This window comes from Neolamprologus brichardi, chromosome 18 (assembly GCF_056152115.1).
Source record: "Neolamprologus brichardi isolate AB-2024 chromosome 18, ASM5615211v1, whole genome shotgun sequence".
Lineage (NCBI taxonomy): Eukaryota > Metazoa > Chordata > Actinopteri > Cichliformes > Cichlidae > Neolamprologus > Neolamprologus brichardi.
In genome coordinates, this window is record NC_142121.1 from 6,015,549 (window position 1) to 6,038,561 (window position 23,013).

The window sequence follows — 23,013 nt, forward strand, 5'->3', positions numbered from 1 at the left end:
CTCAAACAGAACCTGTCTGTCAAAGTGAAGCAGGCTAAAAGCTAAAAACAAACATCACGCCACGATGTAAAGACGCTCAAGAAAACTTATGAGAAAAATAACAAAGTTATTGGCATCTATTAGTCTGCAGATGTTTGTAAGGCTTTGGGGCTCCAGTGAACAACGGAGAGGTGAACTTTCCAAGAAGCTACCAGTGACTCATCCAGGTCACAAAAGAACCCAGAATAACATCTAAAGAACTGCAAACCACAGAAATCTAAAATATAAAAAAGTATAAAACCACATGTGCTCAATGGGTTGTTTTTAGTTGTTATTCTTCTGTGTTTCAATTCCTGTTAATAACTATTCCTGTTAAGATAAACCAGCTGGAGGGAACGCGGCAGATAAACGACTGCAGACAGAAGAAACACAAAGCAGCCGTTTCTGTAATTCTCTTTTATTAATTTTTTTCTTCACATTTTTACTGACAGAAGTCAAGTAACCAAGGCATCTGTAAACAGTGCATCCACAAATCTACATGTTGCCTCTCATCAGTGCGATCGTTCAGTCATTCAAAAACACTGTTTGGAAATAAATACAATACTGATTGTTTTTTTTCTTTAAAAAAAGAAGAAGAAGAAGAAGAAGAAGAAGAAGAAGGTAAAACCTACATCTGCCTGAAGGAGCTCGTAAAGATTCAGTCTTTGTCTGTAGTCACAGTCTGGAAATGATGCCACATATGAAGCAACACACGGAGGTAAACGACTCGATGTGGTAAAATCCTGAAGCCGGAGGATGAAATACTGACACCACCTGCACGGCTGGTTATGTGCGGCTAAAATGAGAAGTGAGATTTTCTGGACCTTTGAACCCCTTAAAAAGCTTTCAGCTTCATTATAAAAATTACAGTATATCTATCAGTGCATCAGGTGGTCCAGGTGTGTGATTAGGAGGCTTCCTGTGTGCCTCATTACAAGGTTTATTAAGCTGTACGACACCCAGAAAGCCACAAACTTCCTCCTGCACCGCTGCACCGCTGTCCAAAGACGACTGAAATGTTCCTTTATTACCATGAACACAGACCCACTCCCACATGCATCACTGTGCTGCCCCTAAAGTAACAGGTTGACTAATCCGCCATGAAAAATAGTCCCCAATAAACACACCTTTTCCTCCTGTTAAACAAAAACTTCCCATTTTCTTTTTGTGTGGTATCAAAAAGGAAAAAAAAAAGCCAGCCATCAAGAAGTACTGGTGTCAGCAGTTCATCCCCCCCAGTGTCGTCTGAGACGTGAAACAGCGCCGCCTGCAGCTAAACCGCAGCGCTGCACGGACAAACTGAAACAGCAGATGTTGTGGTTGTTAAACGTTAAACGGATGGACGAGCATCTCTAACACGACACAGACGGACACGGGTGAGATTTGTATTAGTTGTTCTCGCTGTACATGAAAATGGAATGATGTGCTGAAATTTGATTCTACTCTACTTTCTCTACTGAAATCGTGCGTCAAGTTTTCCTTCCATTTACTGAGAAGTGGTGCGATTTTTTTTTTTGTCCCAACGACATTTCTTGTGTGTGATTATTGTCCACCTGTCCTTAATTTTATCACCTCAAAAGTCACTCTAACATTACAGAAACACGTTATTGCATCAGACATGAGCTCTAACCTGTTCGACCATCAGACATGAGCTCTAACCTGTTCGACCATGATAATCACTTTAATTAAAACAAGAATCTTTTTTAAAATCACTGAACCCTTAAAGCTCACCAGTCAGTCATCAGCTCCAGCATGCGCCTTTTAGCTTAAATTTTATTTTTTATCCTATTGCTGCACAAGATGCACCGCGACTCTCTGAGGGGAACAAAATAGGAAGCATGTGTAAAACAATAATAATAATAATAATAATAATGCAGTAACTGTAAACAAAAACAAGGGTTGACTGATCGATTGTTTGTTGGCTGTTATGAGTTTCATGATAACCGTGTATCGACGATTACAATGAAGTGACAATACTGTGTCAATAATGTAACAAAATAAAAGTAACTGTTCTCTTTTTATAGGTATGCCTAGACTTACTCAAACCTTTGAGTTTAACTATTTTGAATTTTAAATTCTTTAAATCTAACCAAGGAAAAAGAGCAGATGAGCTTGGGTAAGAGAATGAAAGTTTAGGCACACAACGATGTGTGCCGCTGGTAAAGTTTCTGGGCTGCTTTTCCTCATAACAGCCATCACTCAAGATTTTCTCCATTTAAAGCAATGCATGGTCAGGGATTGTAACATCGAGTCCTTTTACTGAATCTTTGATGAATGCATAAAAATACAGCCCGAGTCGACCTGTTCGTATCTGTCTGAAGTCTTGCTGCTTAAATAGCTGCTTTTATTACGTTTTTATTAGTTTGGTGAAAGAGGTTAACCGCCAGAACACGTTTTAAAAATCGTCCTTCACCTGCTGGAGCTGAAACAGTGCAGCAAATGAAACAGGTGGCTTTAAATGAGTGTAAACCTTCTGGGGTTCAGGAGTGATGGTCAGGCATCTCATTTTAAAGTTTGCTCAGTTTAAATATCAGAGCTGCTTTTATCTGAGGTGTCAAAAGTAAAAACACCGGGACAAAATGAGGCACCAACCGTGCTGTCGACACACAAAAATACTGTTTTGGTTCTTGTTCTCTGTCTCGCATGTAACAAGTATTGATCGTGTTTCTCTTCGGTTGGTTTGGGACATGATGTGCGTGTCGGACGGCTGGTGCACATCTGCCCAGCAGGTGTCCTCACAGGACAGCGATCGATGAAACCGCACGTGTACAGTAAGAGCACACGTAACATCGAACCTCCACGGGCATCGCACCTCGACATCCAAACACAGTGTTTTTGTGAGGTTTGAGTTTTCAGAGGGAAAAACAAACACAGATGTGTGACGAGCTGTAGACAGAGAGCCAAGAGGAAAGAAGCTCTGACACTGATCTAAATTTATATTTCTGTTCTTAAAGCTCAGAAATGCCCTCACCGTTTCTAGACTGAGGAGAAACGTTTTGGCCTGCAGCCACAGTGGAAGCAAATCCTCATCAAACTGTCTATATACAAAACACAAACATGGTGGTACAGGTTCAAAAATATTTCCGTTGTAAATGTAATCTCTGGATTTAAAAGAATCCAAAAAAATTTGGAGCAAAATTATTTTCAGGATCAAAAAAGAAGTTTGTTCCATCACTGTGCGCACTGACAGTGTCCGACAAATGTTATTAATTTACTTTTACTAATACTATTCATTCATTGATTTGTTGCAAAACTATTAAAACATTTTAAGAATTAAACTTGTTACTTTTTGAGCTTTCATCTCTGTTAAGTATCACTTCAGTTCCACAGTTTGTTTAGTGTAAAGTAGAATTAAAAACATAAAAGTGATGGTGTTTATTTGCTTCCACTGGGCTGCTAAATCAAAAATGTAACTACTTTAACCACTAACTCATTTTAAAACAAGCTTTAAATATGGCTTAATTGTTACCTTTAAAATCAAAACAAACAAGAAAAAAAAGGTCTAAATTTTCTGTTATTGGGTTATGTTTTTTTTCCAGATTGGTCATTTTTGTTGAGATAATATTTGTTTCCAAATACGGTGACTGCTTGCTTTTCAGTGCATTCAGTAGCAGTTGTGCAACTTTTCCTTCACAGAACACGTCTACCAAAACCTCTGCTTCTTCTTTGTGTACGAGCTCAGTGAATACTCTCCTTTTGAGTTTAATATTATATTTTTTAAATGTCATAATAAATGGAGCAAAATTTATTCTGACCTTTAACGACTAAATCTGTTACACCAAACTGCCAAAAGAAAAAACAACGTCTGAGGTCCAAACTGGTGCTTCACGTCTTTTAAAGTCGAGCTGTTATCCTTACTTGCCGTTAAATGTCTGCTGTTTTAATGGTGAATATTTAAGTGAGTGAGCTGGGAAGTCCCTACTATTGTCATCTCAGGCAACACCACTCTGGGTGTGAGATCAAAGCCCCTCCCCCTCCTGCTCAAACCTACTGTTTGTGAGGGGCAGCCAACCAGAAGAAAGCAGGTTTAAAGCAGTGGTACTCTGATTTCTTTTTCTTTTGATGCTCTTGCATTGACTCTAGATCAAGACCCTACGTTTGTTGTTAGTAATTGATAAAAAATGGTTTAGTGACAGGTGAAAACAGGATCAGGCCTGAAAATGTTTAAGAACCACTGGTGTAAAATATTAAAAGAGCTTGTTTGGGACAGTGGATGAATTGAGGGGCTGAACAAAGGCCTGTATGAGTTAAAAGAGGCTTATTTTAAACTGTGAATCATGCAAAGCTACTCTAGTCGAGTCCGAGAGTAAAACAGTAGAGCTGGAATGAGCCTAATTGGACTTGCACATTTGATAGGTTGAGCGTTTCGGTTTTTCATATTGCTAAAAACATCTTTGGGTTTTGGGGTTGAACAAAAGAATTTGAGCTCAGAAAAACTGTTGATTTACATTGTTTGACTTATTTTTTAGATCAAAGAAAACGATCATTAGCTGCACTCCATCAGGAATCTTTTCTCTACTTTCTCAATAAACTACTGAACCATTCTGCAAACTGATGCCTTATTTTCCTATTTTTTCCTCACTTGGCTGCGACTTACACCTATTAAACGCAACACACATCACATTCTGGCAGACGAGCAGGTCATTACCCATAATACACCAGGACGACTGTTTCATATTAAACCAACAAGCTGCGTTCATACAGTTTCCATCTGCAGACGCCGCTTTCATTTCTGGAGCAGACAAAGGGAACAGATGACTACACTATGACCTCTACGTGATGGTCGAGTACTCGCCATCCTACATGTTGAGTACAAATGTTAGAGTTGCTGTTAGTAAAGTGGACGGAAGTCACTGAGCCTGAAATGCAGTCTGTTTCTTTCCTCGTTCTTCCAGTCGTTTATTCGGAGAATCCGCCGCTGGCTCGCCGGGAATGTGGTCAGGAGGAAAATGCCTATCCTCTTTTTTTTTTTTTTTTCTTCCCAGGTTAAGCTGCTTATCACAGGGTGCCAGTCGGAGGCCCGGATGTATGGATGCATTGTATGGAGCTGGAAAAAGCCAAAACAATCCGACTTTCAGCAGTAATACTGCGTGTCATTGTGTCAAGGGAGCAACAAAAGGCCTTGCATCGAAGAGGAAGGCATTCTGTGCATGCCAAGCTGCTTAGCCCAGTGACCTGTTGGGTTTTTTCTTTAAAAAAAAAGATTTAAAAAAGGACGCTGTTTTTCACATAGCACCATGCCATCGGTTTCCAGTTCTTTAACGGTTGTGTATCACATTTCCAAAGGTTTTTCTTTCTTTTTTTTTCCAGTGAAAGCACTGATACGAGAACAAAAATGGCTCAAAAGAAAATCGCAAATGAGGATGAAGCACGCAGACGTGAGACGTGAAGCTGAAGGGAGAGGTTAGCGAAGCTGAGGTATCTGTTCAGGTGACTCCTACAAGGTGAGCAGTCTGTGTGTGACGGGCTTCCAGTGTGTTTTGTACTATTAATGCGAGGATCGTGGTGACAGAAGGCACACATTGCCAAGGTTGAGGGGTGGAGGTGGGGGCTTGTGAGCGATGAACTGTCTTCCATCTCAAAGGAAACCAAGCTTCCATTTCCGAGCAGAGATCTCCACCTGGTCTGGACAAAGTGGAGGTCCACCTGAAGGTTTTCGGTCCACCAGTGTTTCACCAGCTAATCAGAGATTTGAGATGCGAGCAGGACATCCGTGTTATGACTGGTGTTCCTGACAGCGGCTAAAAACCCAGCTGACTGGATTTCAGAAGAAACAAGATGTCAGTGGAAGAGACCTGCCTCGTCGCCTGGCCCCGAACTGGAGCTCAGACTCGGACTGAGACGTGTTCCAGTGATTGGGCAGGTGCGGGGTTGGGCGCCGCTGCGGGTGAAGGTGCAGCCGTGGCTGCCGGAGGAGGAGTTATTGCTTTCAGCTCCTGGCCGGGGCAGCTCTGGGTGCTAACGCCGCGGTTCAGGGTGCCGGCACGCGGCGGTGCATTAGCGGGCAGAGCGTTGGGGTCGGTTCGAGGGATGTTTACGGGACAGGATCGGGTGCGGGCGTGGCCCTTGTGGCCGCCGGGGTGGCAGACGAGGCTGCCCACGGTGTCGACGGGCGACAGGTGGCGCTTGAGCCAGCGCTCTACCCGCTCCTCTTTGTACTTAATGGAGTACCAGGTGAGGAAGATGAAGAGGAAGCCAAGGAACTTGAGGCTAGCAGCGAGGCCGAAGTACACGAAGCGCAGAGAGGTGACGTCGTACTCCCAGCAGGAGCCGTGGACGCCGCAGTCCTGCTGCCACAACATGCAGGTGGTGTCGATGACGGCCCCGAAATAAATGGGAGTCGGGATGTAGGCTGAGTAAAAAAAGAGAAGAAGAAGAAATCAGGCGGGGGAAAGAACGAGAGACAGAAAAGGAGATGGAAAGAGCAGAAAGAAAGAAAAAAACGATGACATGGAAGAGAAAACAGGGAAAGAAGAGATCAAGGGAGGTAAAACAAACCCAGAACAGACGTGAGCTCTCAGCTTTCTCAGTGAGCTGAGACGCCAATAAAGCTGCAGGAGCTGCTGTGAGAAACTGCAGCACAAGCTGAGAAGTGCCATCCTGGATTTCATAAATTTCATAATCCTCCTCACCTGATTAACCCCAAACACCTCAGAGTTTCTGTCCTCCAAATAATTTACACTGACAGCAGCTCCCTGAACATGCATCAAATATAATTCACCTCCTTATTCAGGATAACCGCCACTTTTTAAAAATCTGTAAAACATCTCGTCAGTCAGGAGGCACCGAGTGTTTACAAGCAGTGAGCCCATCTCTCCATCGAGCTCCACAAATAACACTGCTGATATTCTGCTTTTCTATTTAATGTCATGGGTAAATAAAACAAGACGAGCAGCTCTGTGCTTTCCGGTTCTACTCACCGAGAGTCCTGAGGAGGACAAACTGCATTCCCAGAGCGAACGGCCGCTCCTGCTCCGCTACAGACCTGCAACACACAGACAGGAGACTGAGGAAGGCAGAAACAGAGGATGATAGAACCAAATAAAGCAACTGCCTAAGCTAATGTTAAATATTACAGTTGAATTGCTAAAATTGAGTGTTTGTTCAGTGATAACAACACACAACTCTGTGTTTCCGTGAATGTAGCTTTATTTCCAAGCATCGTGCCTGCATCTAAAACATTTCTGCGACCACACACAGGAATAGAAATGGAAATTTGGTTGAGGTAGTCAAACTTCACAACTCGAATAAATATTCTCCATCCATGCCTGTTGTGCAACCTCTTGGTCTGTAATATGCAATAAAATCCCCCAAAGAAACGAAAAGCTTCACTGCCATATTTATGAAAAATAAAAAGGTTAATTCTTAAAAAAAAAAAGCAAAAGTAAAAATGAACCAAATGGATGGGAATTGATCTGTGGACTTGGCTAAGAGTGTTTTCACCACAGACGTCACATGTTTACAGCTTTTTTCAAGCATTAGCCAAATTACCTTTAATCTTAGTGGATTACAGGGACATTAAAAGGGCGGGGATTCACCAGTCGACTCTGATAAAACTCTTTACAGTTTGCTGACTCTGCACACAGACGTCACCATGTTTGGATGAGAGCAGGAGAGCTTTGTTATCAGATAAAGATAACAAGACTGATGCCGGCAGACTTGATCAGCTTAGACGTGATTCAGCAACAATTCTGCTCATTCACAACAAATATCTGGTTTTTTGGCTTTTTTTTTTTAATCATGTTCATCTTACTTGACTGTCCTACTGCGTGAATACAAATCTACTTAACAAACACCCACTTATCCATTTTTAAATCGAAAATGGCCCCATGCCTGAATCCTTTAATGATGTTAACATTTTTATTTGTCGAATGTTCAGAAATATCTATCAAATACATACATTAGTTACACAGTCATTATTTTTACTGTGTGTGGTGATCATATTTAAAAGGTCCAAAGACTTTGTGGGAATTGAGTTGATAAAGTTTGGAAATCACAGTTTGATAGTACTGCCACTTGGATGAAAGAAGAAATGTTCACGTTCAAATTCATCGTCACATCATCAGTCTAATAAGAGATGCCCAGACCTCTCCAGCTGATCTGGGAAGGATACTGAGGCATTCCTCCAGCTTCCAGTTTGGATTCGGGAGACAGACACTATCTCTACTTTTAAGATTAGGCTTCAAACTTTCCTTTTTGCTAAAGCATATAGTTAGGGCTGGACCAGGTGACCCTGAATCCTCCCTTAGTTATGCTGCAATAGATGTAGGCTGCCGGGGGATTCCCATGATGCATTGAGTTTTTCCTTTCCAGTCACCTTTCTCACTCACTATGTATTAACAGACTTCTCTGCATTGAATCATATCTGTTATTAATCTCTGTCTCTCTTCCACAGCATGTCTTTATCCTGTTTTCCTTCTCTCCCCCCAACCGGTCACAGCAGATGGCCCCGCCCCTCCCTGAGCCTGGTTCTGCCGGAGGTTTCTTCCTGTTAAAAGGGAGTTTTTCCTTCCCACTGTCGCCAAAGTGCTTGCTCATAGGGGGTCATATGATTGTTGGGTTTTTCTCTGTATCTATGAAGCGCCTTGAGGCGACTTTTGTTGTGATTTGGCGCTATATAAATAAAATTGAATTGAATTGAAATTCCCAAGCCAGCACTATCCCAGTACTATCCCAGGGGTCTTCTCCCAATAGGAAATGCCCAAAACACCTCACCTAGGAGGCGCTCGTGAGGCATCCTGTTCATATGCCTAAACCATCTCAACTGGCTCCTTGCAGGCCAATAAGGTAAGAGAGGGGATGTAGATCAACCAGTAAGTCAACAGTGTCGCCTTTACTCTCACAGTTTGTCTACAGTCAGTAAAGTTTCTTCAACTTTTCAAGCACTTTTGATTATTTTTGAAAACTCATTTCCTACAAAATTAGAAAATTGTTTCTTTTTTCTCAGAAAGATGATAAGAACACCTGGTCTGCAGAGAGGCTGTTACTTAAAAACGACTTTTAGTTGGAACAAAACATTGCCATCCCATCCTCCTCACAGTGAGTGATTCATAAAGGCGTACCTGAGGGTGACGATGATGGCGGAGGGCTGAGCGCAGGCAGTGATGAGCGTGACGATGAAGAGAAAGATGAGGAAGGGGATGAGCGTATTGCAGGTGCGGTCGCACTTCCCCGACACGGCGTAGCCGTTCTCGTTCAGGTAGGTCTTGACGATGACGAGCTGCAGCTGGTTGCTGCCCTGACTGCCGGTCGACGGCGTGATGACCTGCCGGCTCTGAACGCAGGCGCAGTCGGAGTAGTTTCGGATCTGGAGGGCAAATGAAGATACGTATGGAAGTTTAGATACATGGTTCACAATGTTAATACTTTAGACATTAATGCAACTGCTAAAAACAAGAGAAAGCCATGAAGCAGATGAATTAAATGAGACCAAACAAACAAATCCTTTAAAATAAAAACAGAAAGTAACAGGAGTGTCCCTCAAACCACTGCTGCTCATATGGCAGTCTAACAGTGGGCGAGCAGACTACACCCTGAAGATTTGCACTGGTGTATTTTTAATGTCTTTAGCCTTTTATTACTTTCAAACCTATCCGAGTGCCTCCATCTAATAATGACGAAACGGCCTACAGAGGGCAGATCCAGCATCTGCTGACTCAAACAAAAACCTTGATCTTAATGTTATAGAAAGTCCAAAAAAGGTAGACAGAGCCCATCTACAACAGGGTAAGCTGAGAACATAACGAGCTTTCAGTTCCTTGGTGTCTACGCCTCTGGGGACCTGACATGGTCTCTATATACTTCGTGATAAGCAACAACAATGCCTCCACTGCCTGAGGAGATTGGAAAGGCTCCATCTGGACAGCTTCTACCACTGCACGGTAACATCTTGCACAACAGCTTGGTACGATCACTGCACCTGCAGCGGTGAGTGAAACCAACAGAGCGTCCTGTTGGCACCCGCTACGTGCCGTTAAAGACTGCTACCTGAAACGCTTTACCTTGCATGCGTGTAACATGAACTATGACCCCACTCACACTTTCAACATTGATCCCCCACCGAGTGTGAAACAGTACCAGTGTCTCACACTATAAGGCTCAGGAACAGATTTTTTTGTTCCCGGACTGTAAATCTGTCTCTCCGATCATGTGCACCATAAGCACTGAACTCACAGTCACACACTGTAACACACATAATCACTGGATCAGAACCTGCCTCACTCTGACACTTTATCAGTAACAACAGATTACCTATAAGTCACTAATCTGCTATTTTATTTTCTTTATATTAATCTATATGATTTTTTTATTTTTATTATTTATTTTATCCTCTTTTATATTATTTTATGTTTTTGCTTTTCTATTATGTTACTGTGTCGTGTCATTACTGCGTTGTGTTGCGCTGCACCTACATATTAATACTGCATATATCACTGTGTTGCCTTTGCTTGTATAATAACAACAAAATGAATTAAACAGAACTTTTTGGTAACATTTTGCTTTTTTTTGCCAAAATTATTCAAATCTTCTGGTTTTTGGCCTTGAAATCACACATATACAACGCCAGGATAGTGTCCAGGTTACTGCTACCCCGTAGTGTTTACAAGTTCAAACAAGTTAAACTGAAGATCTTTTAAAAACTAAACTAAAACTTTCTTCCATCTCACTTCGAAATAATTTATAAAGTAACAGTTAAGTTCAAGAACACTGTCTAAATGCACTTATTAATTTGAAAAGAACAGAAAAATAGAAACATACCAAATTAGAACCTGTTTCTAATTTAAAAAAGAAGCTGAATGGTTTAAAGAAGCTAACCCAGCAAACATCATGACTGTTTGAGAACATCACCAAACTCATGATCCATTACAGTTCAGAGGTTGTTGCCAGTAAAAATGACATACGTGACCTTTAGTTTGTGCTAGTTTGATTAAATTTGGACCAATGCTGGAGGTGCAGTAGCAATTCTGCTATGAGCTTATTGATCCTTTAATTTAATTCAGTTTTATTTATGTAGCGCTAAATCACAACAAGACGCTTTATATTTTAAGGTAAATTGCTAAAATAATACAGAAAAAAAAAATCCCAGTTAACATGAGCGAGCACTTGGTGACAGTGGGAAGGAAAAACTCCCTTTTAACAGGAAGTATTCTCCAGGAGGAACCAGGCTCAGGGGCCTGCCTGTGGATGAGAGGACGGAGCTGCGTGAGCTGAAAATAGCAACAGTCAAGCTGAGTAAACAACGTGCCGTGGGCAGAAAATAGTGAAACAAAACATTTAAAATACATCTTAGACTGAATTTAAGCTGTTTTAGTGTCGACATTTTTTAAAATAAGACACAGGTATCGAGGCCTCTTACCCCGGTGCTGTCGTTGGCCACGCTGCCACAGCCAGCTAGGCAGGGGTTAAAATATGTGATGCCATCAGAGCCGCAGACCGGAGCGTACTCGTGGATTTTACAGCCGCAGTTCACATTACAGCCTCCGGTCAGGTTCCTCTGCGTCATAGTGAGTGTAGGTCTGAAGGGAGAAAACACAACCTTTTTAATTAGACAGTTATTTCCCTTTAAAGCTATTCCACTTCTGAGTAACACTGAAAACAAATTAATTCCAGCACTTAGTGGCATTAAGTCAAATTCAGTCTGTTAACAGGTGACATCATTACACTAAACACTGTGTAAAAGCTCATTTCTTGCTCGCAATGATCCGCATATTGACTGCTCGTCTAACACATTACTGATAAGCAGCATCAAAGTAAAGCTCAGGCTGATGGAAAAGTCATCACAGCTTTTAAATGAGCACTTTCGGTACATTTCTCCATTATTTTATTTAGTAATGATGACGCTATGTGAGGAAAAAGTTACAAATCTTCTTCAGAGAAATCTGACAGATAAAGAAATTCACTCTCAGACGATTTGACGTGTTTGGGAAAAGCCAAAAAGAAAAACTAAAATTCTTAAGTTATGGGCAAAACAAGCTGTTTTCAGGTCACAGTGGCATTGGTCCTAGACGTAGAAAAACTAATCATTTCTTCTTTCCTTCATCCATGTAAAAGTTTGTGCCAAGCTGGAACGTCCTGATCTATTTTGTTCAGAACAACTTAAGGAGGGTTGGATGGACGAGGATGAGGAAAAGGAGACAGAAGGGAGGGAATCGAAAAGAATGAAACATGAAGAGTGGAGGGCGAAAGGGACAGACAGACAGACTCACAGAGGGAAATCAAAAAAGACCAGAGGGACAAACGAGAGAGAAAACAGAGAGGGCACGCAGCCAAAGATCCTCTCTTCCAAGCTGTCCTTGGACATTTTCCACGGTTGCCATGTAATCGCTCTCAGGGACGCTTTGTGCAAAAGAAAACGCCTCCGTTCACTGGCTCGCTATCTGTTATCCTGCACTCATCCGAACATTCGCTTCCTCCCTGACATGAGCCACAGATGGGGTGATGAAAACTACCACCTACTCCGTCAGACTGGGAAATGATTAAACAGGAGAAAGGCCACACTGCAGTCGGCAAACGGATGTCTGCGGTTTAAGGGAAAGAGTCACGATTCCAAGTTTGCATCTGGAAGGAGAAGCAAAAGAACGACACCAGGGGAGGTGCTGAAAAAAACAACTAAGGTTTTAGACTTAATACAAAAAAATCAAAAAGATGGCTGAATGTCAAATATGTGTAAACTTTAAGGAACAAAATTGTATTTCTTCTTGTAACCTGATGGCTGCAGACTTGAATGGAGCCGATCTTGCCAAAAACTTGTGCCGCCTCTAAACTAAAACATGACTAAAAATGAACTTCAGAACTGTGTGGGATGATTGCAGGGGAAAAGATGTATTATTATGGCTTCATATTAGAGCTGGGCGATATAAGATTTTTTCATATCACGATATGTTTTTTTCATTTCAGGCGATAACGATATATATCACGATATAAGCCAAATAACTATATTTGTAAGATTTAAATGTGCCGTTGCTCACAAGTAAAATGTGAAATAATCAGCAGCTTGTTTTGATTTAAATATTTATTTCCTATAATAAGTTCAACAGGGTAGATGTACTTAAGGAACATGAGACTTTTTCAGATAAATAAAGGCAAATATTGCAAACTACACAAAAGGCAGCCGCTAAAGCGTTTAAGTGTCAAAATAGAACAAACAAAAACAGACTAAATTGTCAATTCCACTTAGAAACAAAATATTAATTCTAAAAATAAATCTTACTTTGTTTTACAGAAGAAGAGACAAAATTGACTAACTTTTGTCAATATTTTGATATTGACAAAAGTTAGTCAATTTTGTCTGTTGAACTAAAAGGAAATTCTCGATCTCTCCTTGTTGTATCGCTGAGCTTTTCAAACAGTTTAACAGTTACTTTAGTCTGACAAAAGCCGAATGACGAATTAGCGCTTCCAGTCAGAGATTGAGCATGCGCCGCTTTATTGTATTTCCAGACTTGCTTTCGGCACAATTTACAGTGCGCACCAGTGTTGGTCAAGTTACTTGAAAAAAGTAATCAGTAATTAATTACTGATTACTTCCCCAAAAAAGTAATCCCGTTACTTTACTGATTACTTATTTTCAAAAGTAATTAATTACTTAGTTACTTAGTTACTTAGTTACTTTTTAAAAACATGATTTACAACCTGAATAGGTGATAAAGCGATAGATCTTTCAGCCCAATTCTACTTTTTCTACATAATCATCATACAAAATGTAATCAAATGGAAAAGTCTCTTTTTAAAACTTGTTTTGTTAGTTTTAATCTTTTACCTTTATGCATGAAGCAAAATTTTAATTATATGCACCATTCTCTGACTTGAAGAAATTAGTTTAACATTTAAACCTATTTTCTGCACATTCCAGCACATAATATATATATATATTGTGTTTACACTCACTCTTTCAGATGCAAGTAAAACACAGCAGAAAATAAATAAAGTCAAAGACTAGCGGTCCTTTTGCTCTATTTTCACCTGTAAAGCAGGAGTAGGGTAGGCGGAGGGTTATCCTGGTGCAGGTGTGCCGCAGCGGTCAGTGGAAGGATACGGCAGTTTCTCTGTGAGTTTCCCATTACGTCGTAGCGCACTCGGTGCTTGCTTGGAAGTTTAGGGGGGGTTTTTTCGCTGTAAAAAGAAGTTTTCTTCCCACGCACAACGGACACTAATGTTTTTGTCACTTTTTATGGAATCAAACTCAAAGTAAGGTCAGTACTTCCACGCTTTAAACGCTGCACGCTCATACTCTCTCCCGCACTCGATATATGATCCATTGTTGATCTGCACACAGCTGTTGTCACGCACGTCGCACTCGCTTACGTCACTGTCATGAGACATTCTCGCAAGAAAATCACGGTTTTAGTAACGCAGTAACGCAGCGTTCCTACGGGAAAGTAACGGTAATCTAATTACCGTTTTTGCAATAGTAATCCCTTACTTTACTCGTTACTTGAAAAAAGTAATCGGATTACAGTAACGCGTTACTTGTAACGCGTTACTGCCCATCTCTGGTGCGCACTACTCTGTTTTTTGTCAGACAGAAATAGTCGAAATACCTTCACACTACGGAACTTCTGTGGCTCTTCCGTTCGACAATCTCTCCGGCATTGGAACCATCATCTGTTTTCTCTTCGGTAACCTTCGGTCACGCTCGGTTGATTTTTCTCTAGTCGGCACACTCATTTCCTCCATTACCCGGGCGGCACGGCGGCTGGCTGCTTCCCAAACAAACACACACTTGTGCCGTACGTAACAAGTCACGTGACGTGACGCTGCGGCTGTGATTGGTTCGGCTCTGCGCTAGTTAATTTGGATTGGCTGTTGTTCTTTTTTTTTTTAAGAGGACAAAAGAGATGAGGTCTATCGCAATAGTTTAACTTTTCTATCGAGAAAAAGTTATTTCGCAATACATATCGTTATCGTTCTATCGCCCAGCTCTACTTCATATCAAAGATTTGAGTTTGTTCGGTTTACAGCAGCTATAACATTTTAAGAAAACTAGCCTGATATTTTATTCTGAAGGATAAAATCTCTTTTTTTCCTATTATGTTGTCAACAAATAAACCTGCTGCTAATTGTCTACCTGTTCAGCCATAAAACAGTTATAAAGCTGGAGGATATGCCCACCAAGGTTTCCTAGTAAAACAAAATAAAAATAAATAACAGGCAAGAAGTTATTCTGTTTCTCTGAATAAGAATAATGCTAAAGAATGCAGTACAGGAAATGAACAGATAATAACGCTGATAAACCAACACATTCCTGAGGTTCATGAGGTTTTTTTCTACCTTTTTTTAATGGAAGAGTTTTGACTTTTTGTATGTCAGATAAAACAAGCTCTTTGAAAATGTCACCTGGAAAACCGTGAAGCCATTTTTTTCTGACATTTTCTACATTTTTAAGATCGAACAAACAGACAAGTTTGGAGCAGACGTCACTGATACGTCAGTCGGGTGACAGGAAACAATTAGAAGAAAAGAAATAGGGGAAAACTTTCTGTTTCATGTGATTGTAGGTAACAAATGTATTTTTGTGTCACTGGAAGTCAGTATTGAAATAGCTGCAGTTGCCCTTTACAGTGAAAAGCAGAGGTTGATGGTTACAGTCTGTAATAAGTGACAAACTAGGCTTAATGAAGTCATTCAGAGAGCATTTCACAATCAGCCAGCCCTCCAGGTTTGGTTGATCCTCTTTAAGACACATGAAGGCACCGTTTCATTACAGTACCATGTTAGCAACATTAGCAAACAAGCAAACTAGACTATTTATAGCCTGCTTACAACACCAGCCACTGTCAGTGCAAGCAGCAGGGCCCATAATGATATTATAACCACAATGTACTTTTCAGTCTGGACACAGATTGAGTTAACGCTGCTTTCAATTTCAAGTGCAAAGTTGGAAGTATAACTGCTGAACTTTGTGTTCTATCAGTGAATGTGCTACAGCTGTATTATTAGACAAAAATAAAAATATATACACTGTGCTGTACTCAGGCACTGCACTGATGGCTGAATGGCTCCATCTTCAGAGCAAGACATCGCCCGTTTTTCCAAATCCGACCTATAACCTGTGAGGTACAGAGAAGGCAGCATGAGCCTTTGGATCACGTGACATCGCCATTGTTTTCTGGCAGAGGAAGTCTTAACATCTGTTAGTCTTAAAGACGTTTCTAGGATCCACTTTGGTCCAAGTGATAAATGCTAGTGCTACCGACTATGCATGCATCCTTCAGTTGGACGTTACGTGAACCGTAACAGGGATGATGACCTGTGCAGGATGTCTGTGACTCTCCGTGTCTGTAACTAAGTTTAATGCCTGCCTTACAGGGGAACCATTCACAGATCCAGAAAATCCATCGCCCACCTCTTGTACAGAAGTACTTTTTGTCTTTGCCTCTAGCAACAGGCAGTACATCAGTCCTTTACACAAATAACGAACAAAACGCTGTAATAAATGTTCTGGACATGACTTCAAAGTGCAAGAATGCATGTTGCAAGAGCTTTGTGTGCTTGTAGGCTGGTGTTTGGATGTTTAGTTTTTCCACCACACAGAAAAACTTTGTCACAAAATGTCTTGTGTTGTTATCAGTGTGTTTTCACACTGCGCTGTTTAGTCTGTTTAAATCAAACTCTGGGTTGTTTTTTCCTCTCGGTGCAGTTCACAGATGCAGGTGTGAACACAGTCATCACTCTGGTGCTGATGAAAACATCCACAGAGACCCTTTGGAGGAGGTCTCAGTCTTGTCTTAACAAACTTCAGAGCAATTTGTTTATGATGTGAACGTGAGTCAAGCCAACTTTGAGCTAAACATCTCCTGTACCTCCAAAAGTTGATTCTGGTCATCTGGACGTAGCATTCCCACAAAATGCTACGTCCAGATGAACAGAATCAACCTTTGGAGATTTACTTACCTGGATAATTGAGCATGCATCAAGACACTTCCTGTACCTGAGTAATATCTCCATTCTGTGACAGGGGTCACAAATGGTCAATATGGGCTAACAACTGGTAAACAAATATAAAGTCTCCATGTTGTCCACTAGGCCAGAACACAGCACCTTCTTCCTGTATTATCTTTTGTCGCTCCAGCACCAGACACATGTGACCAGTAAGCGTGTTCTCACATAGTTTGTGTTTCAGTTCTATGGAGTTTGTTCTGTGTGAAAAGAAACCAAATCATGGGGAAAATCTACACGTTTAAGTAAATAAACAGGGTGTGAAATCAAATCAAAGCACACCAGAATCCAGAAACCTCACTGCATTTTAAGACTTTGTATTATCCAGGTAGGGAGGATGCTGCCTCTCATGTTTTTGAGGCTCGAAGATGATGCTCATATGGTTCCAAAACAGGGCCGAGGTCAACATTACACAAAGTTAGACACGAAATAAGGCGGAGAAAAGTGGCAGGAACAGATTACACGTGTTTAAACGACCAGATAAACTATTTGGCTGACTTCACTCTTTCAACCGCTTTCATTACTCAGTTTCTTTAACCCTCCTCCTCAGTCAGTCTGATTTTCTTTTACTTCTGTCTGTTTATTCTTAGCTTCGTCTTTGTCTCCTCCATCCTTTCAGTGTTTCTCTACATCCTCCACAACCACATCACTGCAGGAACAGCACACACAGACCCAGTGTAAAGATTCAATTCAGGCATGAATGAAGTGGCATTGACGCCGAAGTGACGTCAGGCTTCCTCGTCAGCTGTGATGCAGCACGACCCACCACCTCCCCGGATTTCACCCGCCCAGCTTCTCCTTACCCGGTGGTGTAGGGGATGTTGATCCCTCCGAGGTTGATGCTCTCGCAGCCCACGATGAACAGCGTGGAGAAGCAGAGCAGGGACACGCCGCTGCAGATCATGGCCAGCTTGGCCGACTCGCGAGCGCCCAGCTTCAGCTTCTTAATGATGTAGCCGCCCAGGACGATCCCCACGCCGGCACTAGGTACAATAATCACACCTGAAGAGACAAAGACAAGCAAACAGAAATAATCAAATGTGGGAAAAAATCTTAGCCGTACCTCTCAGGATCAGCAGATTACAATAACTTGCAGCCACAGAAAATTTTACCTTCATACTATGAAAGGTTTATAATGAGGCAAATGGAGGTGGGGCCTCACAGCTTCATCGATACAGGAGATAACAAAGTAACAAAGACTCTTTTCTATTATGGGATTTTTCAAAGCTTCAAAACCAAAACGGCAGCAATTCAAGACAAAGAGGAACAGAAAAATGTCTGTTGACCTGCTTTCTGATAATTCACTGGAGGAAAAAAGGGGTCGTATTATCATGTGGTACAGGTGGTTTTCTAAACGGTGGGAGACACTGACTGATATTTCCTCAAATGTGTTTCACTCAAAGCTGTTTCAAGTTAGTCAAGCGAACTCATAAAAATGTAAAGTAACTAGAAAGTTATGTTACAGAAACATGAAACTGGCTTTAATGTTTATCATCTTTAATGTTCCTTTTGGAGCCCAAAATCTCTAGGAATATTTTTTTTTCTATATCAGTAATAAATGTAATGACTCTGGTATCATTGAAAGATAGAAGATAGAAAACGTAAAGTCAGCTGGTGAAGAAAGAGAATATTTTTAGAAGCTAAAGTCACAGATATGTTTCCCAGTAACAGCTGAAACCACAGAGGAGCTAATTCACCACACGTGGTTTCAAAAAACCAAGATGGTGACAAATAAAATGCTTCACAGCAGTTTCACTAAGACAGGACGTCAGCTGGTGGCATCGCTGCGGCTGCATCTATCTTTTACACCATCTACGTTCAGGACACTGGTATATTAAAGCAGCCATGCCCCTAAAACCAGCATCCAAATGCATTTATTTCAAAAAAGATTCAGCATCCTGTAAGTTGTTAGGAAGCTTTAGATTATAAATTTAAGCCAATATTTTCTAAGAGGAAGTAAACAGTAAAATAAAATACAGGAGATTTGTAGCCAGCCTCAAGTGGCCTTTAAAGAAACTGCAATATTTGTCTCTGAAATTTTACTTCATATTTGAGTCTTTGAGGACGCTGCATGTTGCAGACTCATTAGCCATAAAAACTAGACGTGGTAATTCAGTTTGGTTGTGCTGCTTTTCTGCCACCAAGTGGTCATAAATTCACCGGGTAATGAAGTCAGGTTATGTATAAGCAATATAAACGAATCCTGTAGTAATTAAACCTGCGGCTGCACATTGTGGTGAATTCACTTTTTCTTTTTACCGTGTGTGCGTTTCAGAGTATGACGCACTGCACTTTGTTTCTATAGTTACAGTGCGTTTGATGAAGCGGGTAAATTATCTGGACTAAGGGCCAGAGATGATTTTCTCTGTGAGCAAAGCATATGTTTATCGTTCAAGCCTCAGCTCGCTTTCCAGCTGGACTTTCACAGATCAAATCGGCGGCACACTGTGGAGCTGTGCCCGCTGCAGCTATCGCTTTCTCTTCAATGAGATCCTAAAGAAGACGCAGCGATCACAACAACATCCGCCTCCGGGCAGCCTTGCATTGCCATGACAGCACACATTTATAGTGTGGGTAGCCTCGGAGGGAGTGAAGCCTCTAACCCAGGCGGAGATGCTCTCTTCACTCAGTAGGTGTTAGATAATGTGTCCTGTGCAGCTGTCTGTCCTCTCAGCTTGGAAGATGGAGTCTAACGGAGGAAGCTTCTGTCTCAGAGTAGTGGCTCCATGTTTTTTTTGACTCTATATCACAAACCCAACAACACACACAAAAACCACTGCTGTTGCAAGTTGTAATTAGTTGGTATGTGTAATATATCACGTGTGCATTCCTGTTAAATGGGAATTATAACAGGAAAAAGTCCATAAAGGTATGTAGTTCCCGAGGGTAAAAGCCCAGCCGTTAGCCTCAGGGAGTCCCCAGATCTGTTCAGTCCTAAGTGACTGTCATTAAAAGCTCCCCATAGGGCTGCTCGATTATGGCAAAAATGATAATCACGATTATTTTCACTGAAATTGAGATCTCGATTATTTGAGGATATTTATTTAACAATAACAATGTATTGAATAATGACTTTAAAGATTGTCAAAAAATAATATAAAATAGTGTGCAAATACTGATAACAGTGCAAATGTTTGCAATATAAAAAATAAATGAAAAATGTAAACATCTATGTTTAGTGAACTTTGCAGTGTTGCTCTGTGGTGCAGCTACGACACTGTAGCAAAGTTTACACACTGTGTCTACTTGATCCACGTCTGACTCCGTGAACCCATAATGTTTTCACACCACTGACGTTTTTTTACCTCTTTTCAACCAACAGCAGTCACTCTCCTCTCCAACTAACTTCTGCTTAGCTTTCCGAGCTTCCCTCGGGTCCTCTTAATCAGCGGTCCCCAACCCCCGGGCCTCGGACCGGTACCGGTCCGTGAGTCGTTTGGTACCGGGCCGCGAGAGTTGAGGCTCAGGTGTGAAATGTATAGTTTTCAGGGTTTTTATCGGTTTTCAGCGTTATTTTGTTATTGTTTTTATCGTTAACTCGGTTTTCCTTGGTTTTTTCACGTGTGTTATGAATAAATGTTCTTTTTTTCAGTACCGGTACTAGTTTTATTGTGTTGTATTTATCCGCGACACCTTAAAGGCCGGTCCATGAAAATATTGTCGGGCATAAACCGGTCCGTGGCGCAAAAAAGGTTGTAAACCGCTGCTCTTAATTGTTGTGACACGTGTTCGAAATGCAGAGAGGTGCGCTCGATTTGCCACATGGAGCAGCGCGAGAGTAAAGCACGAGGGAGGGGCTAATAATCGGCTCAGTCATTTTTAATGATCGTTGAAAGCCCAGATCGTAATCGAGATTAAAATTCGATTAATTGAGCAGCCCTAGCTCACCACACTGTCTGGTTCTCTGTAAGCAATGCTTCCTCCTTAATAAAACCTGCCCTACGTTCAAGATTGTTCTAGAAATGTTAAAGGCAATGCCAGCATGACTAAAGACACGTGGATTACAGACTGACTGGCCATTTAAATCCAAAACCAAGCATCAAAATCTCGGGATGAAATTGAAGCCGATATGTGCAAGTGCCACAAAACTGCAGTTCCTCTAAAGGCCACTTGAGGCAGACTCTTAAAGAAAGTAACCTGTGTTCAAATGTCCAACGCAGTGTCTGATAACAAAATCAGTTTGGGGCTCTAAGAACAGTTTCATGTGATCAGTGGGCAGGTTTAAAGCTAAAAGAGGTGTGGCTACACAACATCAACGTGCTTTCACTAAGGCTTTAAAGTACAGAAGACACTAAATTGGAAACTGCAAAAACAAAGTATGATTTTTTTCCACAGTTGAGGACAAAACACTAAACTGTGGATTTAACTCTAAAGACGTGGGCACAAAATTGTATCCTACACTTTATCTTACTTATTCTGCTGAATAATGGAAGGGAAAGCACCGTAACTCCAGGCTGGTGGGGGCTCCTGCTTTGCTCTACCCACTCAGGCCCCTTAAAGTGAACACCTGTGGATACCAAATTGGGGTCCTGGGACCTTCACAAACTCTTGAGCAGGTTCCCAAGAAATAATTTTATTTAACTCACCGGAGGATGGCATATTCTGAAAATATATATGAGTGGCAGTTCTAATCACAGGCTTCACAGCCCACTCCACCTACAGCTGAGACAGTTATGCAACTCAAACACTAAAACATTTCTGATAACAAGATGTAATTTCCTGGAGAAAAATCATACTAATGTGGCTAAAAGGAATAAACAACATTAATGCAGAACCAGTGTGAAAAACACTCGTTTGTTGGGTGTTTATAAACTCCGCTTTCAGTAATCGAGTTTTTTGTGTGGAAAGTTCAGATGACTCACGGTTACCTACAAGTGTGACTAATGATGTGCTGTTCTTTGACGACAGCAATCAAAATCAATTTTTTTAAAAGGGCAAAGTTTTGTTTTGTTTTTTGCTCGTTTTCTTTTTATTAAAATGATAAATTCAAAGCAAAGAATCATCCGTACAGAGAGTGGGATCATTTAGGGGGACTGAGTGGGGTCATTTTTGACTCCACTGTGTGTACGGTTCTGATATTTTTAACTATAAAAAGAATTTCAATCATAAATTTGTCTTTTACAATCTGAAGATCTGGAGACAGGACACGACTGGCTGAGGAGGCGACCAGTTAGGGCATCTCTTCTTAGACTGCCGCCCTTGTGACTCATGTAAGCAGCAAAAAAAGAATCAATGGACGAATGTTTTCTGAAACACTTTACGTGTCTCATTATTATCATTATTACTAACTAGCATAGCTCAAGATCACGGTTTGATTTCAGGAGACACAAATGGCTTGGGGGCTGCATCAGGAGGGTCTGCTAGCTTAAATGTGTGGAGTTATCCCTGTGAGTAAGGGAGCAGCTGTAAGTAGCCTTATATTTTCTCCAGGAACAAAATAACTTCCTAAATCTGGGATGAAATGGAATCACAAATGACCTCACTCTGACTTTTCAGTTCCTAAAATAGTCCAAGTCAGTTTCATGAGGGCCCACAGTGGTGAATAAGAGTCACATTAATGGCCACACATACACAGCATATATATTTAATGTCAATTGTCCCAATCAGCTCTCAGTTTACAGGTTCCAGCCTCCATATGTTTGACACCCCTGCTCTAATTGAAGCACTCCTTACAGACTTGTATACCATGCAAACTATTTCATGTGCAGAGTTCATCAAACCTGATAAACAACAGCATTACGCAGACTTCCACATGTGGTCCAACTGCAAACAGCTCTTGTCTACCAAAATAACCAAAGCCACTAAAAAAAGGTCGCGAGCCCCGAGTGTCATGTTCATTTCAGCTGCTTTATTTATCAGCCACAACAACGGGATGGCTTTAAACGGGACTGTACACTTCTATATGCATCGCCTGATACAAGGCAGCGCTCGCCTGAGGTTGGATTTTCAAATTAAAAGGACAGTTCACACAAAAAACAAACCCATGCGTTAAATTGAAATGCTATTTATCCATCTAGATTGTTGTTGTTTAGATCAAATACAGAAAATCAGCACAAC

At 41.2% G+C, this 23,013-nt stretch overlaps 1 protein-coding gene across 2 annotated transcripts in view; it reads right to left on the minus strand.

Moving 5' to 3' along the window:
- Positions 1-4,532: 4,532 nt before the first annotated feature.
- LOC102796233 (solute carrier organic anion transporter family member 5A1-like) overlaps positions 4,533-23,013 on the minus strand; it is a 56,100-nt gene continuing 37,619 nt past the window's right edge. For both annotated transcript variants that reach the window (XM_087832079.1, XM_087832078.1), the window contains 5 exons: positions 17,760-17,958; positions 11,375-11,534; positions 9,081-9,325; positions 6,939-7,003; positions 4,533-6,370 (listed from right to left, as the gene is read on the minus strand). In XM_087832079.1, the coding sequence (XP_087688205.1) occupies positions 5,844-6,370; positions 6,939-7,003; positions 9,081-9,325; positions 11,375-11,534; positions 17,760-17,958 (1,196 nt within the window). In that variant the 3' untranslated portion in view covers positions 4,533-5,843. The remainder of the gene's footprint in view (positions 6,371-6,938; positions 7,004-9,080; positions 9,326-11,374; positions 11,535-17,759; positions 17,959-23,013) is intronic.